Raw genomic sequence first — 11362 nt, 5'->3', positions numbered from 1 at the left:
AAATCCAAGAACAACCAACAAGAAAAATATGTTTGAACAATAAAAACAAAGTGTATAAGTGTTACTTTGTTAATTATCTAGCCAATTATGTATAAAAAAGTTAAGGTTGCTTTATAGTTTGAAGTGATATATACTTTTGTCATATAGAACACTTATGCCAGGGACAACTTGCGAATATACTTTACAATATAATCTAAATGTTGAAAGATTAGTAATGGTTCAAAAATAATGTACACCTAACAATACTTTTCAATGGTTAATAACACACGCAATTTGACGATGGAATTAAAAATGAACTAGCAAATTCAAATACACATATGGCAGTACCAGAAGAAGCTGAGCATGCTCAACGACATTGGCGTCACGAAATATGACTCCGATAATATAATAAACCAGTTCAGTGTTAAAGCATCATGTTCACTTTACAGAAAAAAGCAAGACAAAGAGAGATAAATACAAAAGTGCACGTTACGAAAAGACATTTAACCTCACTACGTAATGCATTCTTCGTTAAATATATAAAACTCCAGAATGTTGTAAAAACCGCGTCTTTATAAACATAAAATGTTATTTTGGGTATGTTGTCATGTATGAGGCTATATTTAGTATGATTTTAGTATGAATGTACATTTTGGTAATCGGATGGGCATTTTTCAGGACAATTCGATTTCGGATATTTGTTTACTCTTTAAGTGTATGTTTCGGTTCTTTCGGTATTAAAATGTGAACTAGTTATAATAGATGTTTTTTCAGATACTAACCTGGAAAAAAATGATGCCAAAACATGAGCGAGTACCTTGAAACGGTTTGAACAACTGTTGTGCAAACCATGAAAATCAAAAATGATTGAAACCGATTTCATTTATAAATCACATCACTTTATAATTATGTGTTTCAATATAAACATATGTTGCATAATTGCTCGAGCTGGCACATACGACAACGTGCAAAATGTTCCATGACAGCAGAAAAACTGTAGTTATGAGTATAATATATTTAAGAATAAGATAATGTGAGTACAAAACAGTTTTTAAAGTTCGATAGAACCAGCAATAAATAAGTTAACATTAATGTTTGGCAAATGAGTTAACATTTCACAAAAAGGTGTGAATAATACAATGTCTTACTTTTTACATACGTGTATTCTTTTTATAATGCAAACAGACCCTTTTCAAAATATACCTTAAAATACAAGATTACAAGACATCCTTAGTTTACAGAATTGAGTAACGGAAACCTTAAGACAAGAAAACCAAAATACAACACAATGGACTTTATAGACCAATTAAATATTGTTATAACACAATGTTCAATAGGTGTTTTCCAATGTTGTTGACTGGCTATAAATAGTACATTACGTGCAGCTAAATACAGGTTGTTCAAATAGTTAATAAATCATTAGAGTATGTACCATGAAATAGAACCGTACTTAAGGGCAAGTATGTACAAAGCTGACTATAAAAAATCATGAATATGTTTTGTAAGTAAGTCGATATAAGACATATGTTTTACGGTTTGTGATATCTATAATAATTTATAAAACATATTGCAAAGAAAAACATGAAACATAAGTTTGCACAATGTCATCTATATACTCTAAAAACTCCTTTTCTAACTTTGATATTCGATGAACTTCACAGTCTCCCCGTTTCTTCGTTCAAGTTGGCGTATACATCAAAGGAACTTAGATACTCAGAAACACATCCGTGACAGAAGACAAATTGGTTCTAAAACACAAAAACAAAAATGTAGACACAGAAACACGGACTTTGTCATTTAAACTACAGCACAATGACAGAATGACTATGACAAAAATAAATGTGAAACCATCTACCTGGTTTGGGATCGCTAACCTCCTCATAGTTTTGACCTTCCTAACAGAGTTAAGCACACTGACTTCATGTTCCACGGCCATCTTATGAAGAAGCAACGAGACCACACAGAATAGACCGCTTTTGCCCGCACCATCTCTGTGTAAATGACACATAGATTTTAGCTATACATAGTTATGGCTATGCAATGTTTAAGAGTTTATTACATTTGTCATGGACACGAGATGTGAAATCGATTGTTATGGCCTAGATGAACATACAACTAACACCATCTCTGTGTTAAGGACATGTATATTTGTTGCAATACATATAGTCAATTAGTTGGTTGTTTTGCAATAATAAAGAAAATATTCCATTCGTTTTTATGGACAATCGATTGTAATGACCTAGATGGCAGATGGCAACACATTGTTAGATGTCTATACTTCAATCTGAGACTAATGCTAAGCCTTTCCTGTCATATATAAAAAAAACATCCAACCAGGTTTACTCAGCATTAAGTTCACCAATCAGTACTCACAAGCAATGGACCAAGATCGGCCCGTCACCTGACTGTTTTGTGACATTCTCTATCACGTTCAGAAATGACAGAAAGTTTATAGTTGACCTTGGAATATTGTTCATTTTATCCCAGTCGGTAAATTGAAGATGTGGAATGGTTCGATCAGTGCTCGTCTGGAAAAGTAAGTATTAACATGTTGACTTTTACGATATATTGATTTGAAACAGTTTCCAATCGTATCTACGTGCATACACGTTTGCAAAATTTCAAATTGAAATATGTGTCTCATGTATTAATTGTTAAAATAGATAATGGATGAATACATATATATGTTTTCGTAAAATCGTCTGAAGTTTAATTCCGTTTCAAGGACATTGCAATTAATAAAAAATTATGTAAAGTCTACTACACTCATACATAAATGGGAAGAAAAATAATCGAATTCAACAGCTTATTGACAAAACGATTATAATTGATACATACATTTAAATCTCAATGAAACAACAGTAAGTTATTCCCCTACCCCTTTGTATCGTATTTTCAACGTTTGCTCTGCGTAGAACGATTTCCATTCCTCTCTTAAGCAGCTGACTTGAAATGTTCCAGCTTTCAGAACTTCTTGGTTTGCCGCTGGGTAATATATGCCGATATTCTGTGAAAATAATAAGATTTAGTATAGCGTTCAAAAATCAAATCGTTTTACAAGGTATTGTTTTGAAATATTAGAAGCATCATTTTGATAAGACAATTTTTATCAGAACCATTCAACTGTATAATAGGTGGCCTTCCGGTCAGGACGAAATTGTTTATCCAAGGTTTAGAATTTTATTTGATGAAATAACTATTGGCTATAATTCATTTATATAATAGTAATTCTACATTGGTCTGTTTAATAAATGGCTGACAACTGGTACCTACGTCTGACATTGTGTCTGTCGGTTATAATATATCTACTGAAACTAAATGATAAAGAGAACGTTACTCTTTGTTTGTCCATATCAGCTTCGAAGCTGACGGTACATGAACAGCTCTCTTGGACAACAAGCGTCAAAAAGTCGATTACAGTCTCTGGAAGTGGAGTCTGTGCTACCAGGTAACGTTTCTTGGTTCTGAAGCTCTGTAAAACGCAAACCAATTAAAATATATTACGACCAATGATATTGTTTGTTGATCTGGAACAGGTCAGCTGATGAAGACGATGTTGGAAGACTTGTTAAAATATGAACCCTGATTAAATGAAATTTACTTGATAAATATAAAGACAATTAGACCAAAGAACACATCCATATTTCGTACCATCTGAACCAGCAGCGACAAATAACAGTCTTTAATATTGTTTTTGTCCACATTATATAAAGAGTAAAATATCGACACCATTGCACCACATGCAGACGATGGAAATGTTAATTAAAGTAATTAGTAGGTGGCTATATGTAACTATTAAGAATATGCACTTGATTTTAGAAACGCAAACTAAGAAATAGTGATATGCTTACGTGAATGTATACTGCATTGATGTAGTCTGACGCCCCATGTTTGAGGTTCAGGTAAAGTCTTGGCCTGTTTTCGTTACCTAAGCAAAAGCAACACTATCAAAATCCGAACACATAATCACAAAGACACCTTTATTCTTTCACTTCATTTGGCTCTGTATATAAAGACAATACAGCTGGAAACGTTAAGATTTATTCAGCATCGATTGCAAAAAAAATATTCAAAACAATTTTACAACAAAACCCATTATCAACTCCATTGCATCACATGCAGACGATGGAAATGCTTATTAAAGTGATTTGATTAGTAGGTGGTAACTATTATGAATATGCACTTCTTGTTTGATTTTAGAAATGCAAACTAAAAAAATAGGACCATGCTTACGTGAATGTATACAGCATTGATGTAGTCTGACGCCCCATGTTTGAGGTTCAGGTAAAGTCTTGGTCTGTTTTCGTTACCTAAGCAAAAGCAGCACTATCAAAAACCGAACACATAATCACAAAGACATTAACAATTGACATGGATTGTACTAAGTACATAAAACCTTCATTCTTTCATTACATCTGTCATTGTACATAAAGACAATGCAACTGGAACATTAATATACGTATTATTCAGCATCGATTGCCAAAAGAATATTCGAAATAATTTTACCACAAAAGCAGTTATTATGATAGACGTTTTGAGCATGTCTGCAATATTTACCCGGAATATCTGCATTTGCTCTGTTTTTACTCAGGTGCTGTTTATTGCGCTCAACTGCCATTGTTTCGTCTTTAGTTCGTTTTACGACTGTGTGTTGCAGTCGCTGAAAATGAAATAAATTCAATTCAGGCAAACACACTATGTTTTAATTGTAGTCTACAAAATTGAATAATATCTTGAAATAATGTTTTTAAGATAGGACTACAACACGACACTTAAAATGGTATGCTTATGTTTGCAAGCTGTTTGTGAACCTCAAAACAAAAGGAAATGCGGTTGCCATGTCTAATATTTCAAATACAAAATATATTTTGACATTGTAAATATCTAATGCGATAATCTACCTGAACTTAGAGTGACGATATGATAAAATTTCATTTCGATATGTTAATGCTTTCGGAGCATAATGCCTAGCATTAACATTTTTCACAACGCTAATGAAAAAACGCTATACTTGTACATTTACGTGTTTCTTAAAAGAGACAACCAGAAGACTCCCCTACCCTCATTTGTTTATATTTCAGCTGTTACGCTTATTAAAACATGACTTTAAGCTAAGACTTTTTATCGTACTTGTTCCCGTTCAAAGAACGGCATCCACTCGAATTTCTATATCGGGAAGTGAAAATGCTAGAAGTACACACGGACATGAAACCTTTTGGATGGCAGGCGATCGACTATAATACTTATCAATATAATGAATATATTCAATGATACCTACCTTAAACTGACGATTCAGTTCTTGTGTAGAATGGTTGCTCATGAACTGGTTGAAGTTCTCTCCCTTGATTTGTTTACAGTCGAAGGTCAACGAGTAAACCAAAGCTGTGTGCAGAAACTGGTACTGCTCCTGTAACGAGATAATGAAAGTGTTAAGAGTCAATATCATTTGAATACAATGACCGGATGCATAGACGATAGGATTCTTACTGATGGAATTCATATTTATTTGGAAAAGGAAAAGACTGGCTTAAAAAAACAAAACATTTAAAGAATTAAAAGTCTCAATTACACAAATTTGGATTTTATTACAAATGAATATTATGGCGACATGTTCTCAGGTGTATATCATCAACGCATGCGGTGTTAAGTATTAAAATATGCTCACAATTATCAAGAAAACTCGGAAGAGAACCCGCATTAAGCAAGCGAACATTTTGGAGACATATGGAAAACTATAAAATAATTATGCTACTTTTAGCAACAATAAGAGGTATTCGTATGGTTAAAGTTTATGATCGTGCTGTGCATTGACTCGCAAATAAAATGAGCAAACAGTAATCAAAATCTAACCATGACTTAAAGTAGTAGCTAGTTTATGCTTTGTACTCGTGTGGTCATGTTGCAATATCATTATCCAATCCAATAAATGCTTAAACTTGATCCTAAAATCTCACCAATGTCTGAACCATATTCGGCCTGTTCAGGCGCATTTTGTGGACACATCCCGCGATATCAATGGCTCGTTCCGCCTCTCCTTCTTTTGTGAGAATGTCCAGAGCAATGTATGTGCCTGTTCTTCCTACACCAGCGCTGTAATGATAACATACAAATTTTACGGAATGTCATTAAAAACATGGTTATTCAGAATGAAACTCTACACTCAATGATAACAAACGTATTTCTCATATTCTGATAAGTATACATTTTCACTGTTTCATTAAAAATAGAAGCCCTTTTGAAATACTTTGTTCTAGGAAGTACACTATTTACTTTCCGCCATCTTTAAACAGTCAAAGGTTCTAACTGTTTAACAGCCAAGTTTGTTGTATTTCTTCTCACTTCAATCATATATACGTCATCTTATGTTTAAAACGTTTTAATACGGAGTAACAATTTATTCAAATAAACTCAACACTATTCATTGGCCACGAGAAGAAAAAAAGTATACACAACAGAATGGCATTTCTTTCTTTAACGTAAATCTAATATATTAATAATATTACATGAAATTTCTTCAAACCTGCAATGCACAACGGTTGGTCCATTTAGAGTATTCGGCGTACTCAGAACCCTCTGTCGGAACTCTATCACTGCGGTTACATCGTCGGGTATGGCTTTGTCAGGCCAACACGTGAAGTGCAGATGGTGCAACGTCCTTTCTTCGGTCCCCTGTATGCATTTAGATGTGTGAGTATGATACAATTGTAATGTATCCATTATTTGTATGCATACTATTATGATTTTACTGAATTTGGAGACAGGAACCCGGCTTATATTTTCAGAGCTTTGACCGTTGCAAGTGTTTATGTTTAAACTTTTGCATACTGTGCTTGTTTCTGTAGTTTGTCAAATAAATATTGATGTAAACCACGATGGTGTTTGCTCGGCTAAGAACTGTCAAATTGCCTACAGACGTTTGTTGTATGATAGCCTTTGTAACATGTCTACGGAACTTTCGCATTAAATAAATCTCAGCGCCTCCGTGACAAATATGTTTACCTAATACTCTATTGATTTGACTAAATTTTTATTTCGAGGAGAGAATAAATGACCATTGAGAGTCCTCCAACCGTAACGAATGCACATTGCTGAACAAATCTGATTCAATAGAGTTTCTTCTTGCATTTGAAGTATACAGTGTGAACTAGATGGGTCATTCAGGTTATCGGTAGTTGATTATGTTAATGAGGCTTTCCCCCTTATTGTATTTTCAATTGCGTGCTCTAAACTGTTGGTTGTATGTTTGGTAGTTTGGGTTTTAAAGTAGGCAATTACGATATTGTCATAAAATTATTAATGTTCAATGAGTGAAATATGTTGCATCCACTCATTGACACGCTTATTTTGATCGTCGTATTAATAATTGTTTACGCTCTTGTAAGTTTACAGTGTGAACTGCTAACATATTGTACAGAAAGTTAATATAGATATCATTGTCTGATATCAAAAGAAAACGATATCATGTTTTTAAATTCGAGCAAAAAAGTCACAAAAAAACAAACGTGCGTGGCACAACATTTTGAACAATTCATGCGAACTATTTCAATAGTTGTAACTAAAATAGCAGTGCAATTTAACATAGCTATGAATAATGCAATGGCCTAGTCATAAAAGGATTTCGTTACAATGAGCGGGGGTTGTTTGTCAATTAATACCCGGGAAAAGAAAATGTCGGTTTGCCTTCAAGATGCTTTAGTTTAAAGTATGCTAGTTTCAATGAGCTCGCTGAAACATTGCAGTCAATATTGACAATGTACTTTTATGAATGAGTTAAACCCTTCGAGAATTGCTTCTAGTTGAAGTAAAATGCATTTAAGAATGGAAATTATGCCATTTTCGTAATCTGGTTATTCATGTAACAAAACTGAGAAAATGTGTCTTGATTTTGAACCAAACATGAACACAATTCGTAATTTTGTACAAGGTACAATGATGCATGATCATATTATATTGTTAATAAACTCTGCATAAAGATACCATTATATAATAGTATGAACATAACAGGTAACTCTATTTGTAACAGTAATGATTGGTTGATTACAACGCCACGCAGCACTAGCTAAGAGGTTATCTTTGTTTAAAGAAGCCTATAACATATTCAATAAAGTCCATTGGTAGACATCGGTTGTCAGCTTACCATGGTCACTGATAAGGCTCGCCGGGTAAACTCGGCATATTCATCCTCAGAGCGGCTCTCCACCTTTATGTTACCATACCTCTTACCTGCCCCCGGGTTTGGCCAGTATTGCTCGCATTTAGGGGTCTAAAATAGTACTCCAACAATCGTTGACAACAATAACATTACGTTGTATTTTCACTCCAATAAGTGATGTACATATTAAGTCTACAAAAAGACATGCAATTAACACTCATGTTCATTAACATTATAATGACTTAGAGAAGTAGTTATCTTAATGTTATCGAAATGCCGTTTCTCACTGATATATAAAAAAGTTAACATTATGTTCTGGTAAAAAGATGACGTACATACTTATTTTCAAAAGCGGTCTACGACATGATCCAATTTTAACACTGATCACTCAATTTGTAATAAATGTACATGTAGAAATGTGGTTATGGAATAATAATAATATGATTAATTAGACAAAAACAAACTTGACCTAATTTGGGTCGATTAAATTATTTTCAATAAGTCCTTAACAGCACCTCGGGCATAGCTTTCCTTCCTTGTATTATACATATACTGAATCTTATCATAACCATACAAAATAAATGTTAATTTAATACTTACTCCATGTTCAATGAGATTGGTAACCATAACAATCTTTTCAACTTTTTGTTGCCAAATCATTTTCCAAAACAAACTGAAATCTTCTAATTGTTGTGACATTGGACCTGCAATGGAATTATGGCATGAAGCCAAAATCGTATCTTAGTTTCTTTCTGATGAATTCAATGTTTTCAATACGTCGTGTCGAAAATAATATTTATGCCCATTTGCATCATGTTAACACTATTATCATTACTTACTTTTATTTATTTAAATAATGACATTTATTTACTACTTTCTGCTCTCTTTTTTTACAAACTATGCGTATAATGACACATCATTTTAAGATATGGCTATCACATGACAGTTTTCCTTCTTACCTAATGTTGCGATATACTGTTTCGGCTTCTTAAAACCCTGAAAAAGGTATTATTATAGCGAAGTATTTAAAATCACTTTGCCCTTCTCTTCTCATCGGTTAGAAATAATAACACTATAATAGGACAAACTTGTAGAAAAAAACTACTAGTACAAATGTTAAAAAATACCATTTTTTTAATAACAAAGGCTAGGTAGCATGCCAATAAAACCACGGAGAAGATAGTTAATGTTTTACATATTTGATAGATTTACAAATGCTTATCTTAGATGGGGTTTTTTCAGGTCGAATAAGAGCCATACGTCCATAATTAATAAAGCCCTTTCTATGCTGGTTGTCAATTGTATCATGTGTACCAAGTTGCATTTTAATATCGTGAACGGTGGTTGAGTTATAGCCAAGGCTATTTTCCTTCAACAATCAGACGAGCTCATTCAATTACAATGTATTTATGGTACGGCATAGCTACATACGTCGATAAAGCTGGCATTTATGTAGTCTGATCCACCACTGCCCGTGACTCTGACCCTTGAATCATCGTCTAAAGGGTAGAAAACAACACATAAGTCAAATATATATATTAAGACTAACATTTCCTTTTTTGGGAACTCTAAAGATACAAATGTAACTACCTTTTCAGTTTCATTTCCTTATTATCAAAGGTCATAACGTCCTGAATCGCTACTAATTTGTACTAAAATCAAACTTGACACATACAATATGCAATAACAATGATCATCACTTACATGGATAAATGCCGTTGTACCGATTCTTACTCATGTTCTCTCTCTTCTGCGATTCCACATACGGCTTCACAAGACCGCGAGAAAATTTCTGTTAACGGGTAAAATGAACTCACACATTTGTAATTAAAACAAATAAGGAGTATAAAAATTATAATGACTTAAATTAAAGTTTTCGGGAAATTAAACTATAGTATAACTCTTAAAATGTTCCTGTATAGCACTTTCTAAAACTTATTTCGTATTTTCAAGAATATACCTTTAGAATTATAGGTACGTCAATGTCATTCTTATACATTCTACTAATAACCATGTTATACGATCGATCATAACATTTACCTCAAACTCAGCACTAAACGCATCATGTGTCTTTCCGTCCACATACTTGACGAGTTGATTAATGTGTACTTTTGACTTATTAGTCGATGATCCAAGTTCATTGTAGTACGTCTGATCACCTCTTGAAGAATTCTCAAGAGCCCCATTCCTCTCGTCATCTACATTACACAATGAACTAATTAAAATGTAAATATAAAGACTATGTCACATCATAATTAAACAATTACAGTGCTAACTTTAAATCGAAGTCAAACAAATGACCGACTAACGTAACTGTCTTTAGATTTGTCGACAGAGTGTACAATTTAGACCAACTCTCTGACTGAAACTAATATCTTACAAAATCCGTTGTAAAGCTTACCTTTCTCAAGGTCAATCTCGTTTTCAAATGCAGTTTCCTCATGTGTAGATACTTGCTGCTTTACAGAAGTGGGTTTGTTTGCTGGTGGCCGGGGACTCTTTGGGTTTGGGTTTGCGGATTCTCTCTTAATTTGTCCTTCGTTATAGTATGTCCGATATTGTGCTGATGAAAACAAGTATTTCAAGATAGATACAAAAATATATTTTTTCATTAAAAGGACAAGACAGATAGTCCCAACATCGGCAAATGCAGTATTTCATGAAAACAAGCCAAGCATAGTCAATTTGAGCTAATATGAGGACGGTAATAGATCACTTTACATGATTAAAATAATATTTTGTCGCTGTCTCAGCTCAGTTTAGAATTATCGCATATTAATTTCCCAGTTAATATGGTGAATATTTAGTCTGTAAAAGTCACGTACTTAGTAAAGATAGCTATACCGACGCTAGTTCTAAATTTAATGGTATTTGCGTGGAATACAATTTCAGTGAATTTCGAATTAGAAATTTACGCAAAAACTGCACGAAAGTTACATGGGTTATAAGCGATGTGATACATCAATACGTAAGATTCACTGCGTTGTACACAACGATATCAAGTTGATGTAAGTTTTTTTAACAATGTTCATTTCTTCTTTTTGCAGTTGTATCTTTGGTGTCTAATCACTTTAAACTCGAATTGTATAATCAAGATGATGCCTTAGCTTTTTAATATATTTTCGATAATGTTACGGAAAGTTGATTGTAATTTCTTGAGATATTACAAAGATGTTCGTATTAAAGATACCCTAACCTAACCGGCAAATTTAGTATGGACTTACTTTCTTT

At 33.3% G+C, this 11362-nt stretch overlaps 1 protein-coding gene across 1 annotated transcript; it reads right to left on the bottom strand.

Annotated features, from left to right (window-relative positions):
- Nucleotides 1–1028: 1028 nt before the first annotated feature.
- On the bottom strand, nt 1029–11093 carry LOC128204716 (receptor-type tyrosine-protein phosphatase alpha-like). Its single transcript, XM_052906119.1, has 18 exons — nt 11069–11093; nt 10533–10694; nt 10172–10329; nt 9836–9923; nt 9563–9630; nt 9091–9127; nt 8732–8835; nt 8117–8242; nt 6500–6648; nt 5934–6069; nt 5258–5386; nt 4537–4639; nt 4213–4289; nt 3317–3451; nt 2858–2986; nt 2353–2507; nt 1835–1970; nt 1029–1727 (listed from the first exon to the last, which is right to left on the bottom strand). The coding sequence occupies exons 1-18, from the start codon at nt 11091–11093 to the stop codon at nt 1635–1637; spliced, it is 2010 nt and encodes a 669-aa protein (XP_052762079.1). The 3' UTR covers nt 1029–1634.
- Nucleotides 11094–11362: the final 269 nt, after the last annotated feature.

The sequence above is a fragment of the Mya arenaria genome, chromosome 10 (genome assembly GCF_026914265.1).
Source record: "Mya arenaria isolate MELC-2E11 chromosome 10, ASM2691426v1".
NCBI lineage: Eukaryota > Metazoa > Mollusca > Bivalvia > Myida > Myidae > Mya > Mya arenaria.
This window is presented reverse-complemented; position numbering and strand designations above follow the sequence as displayed.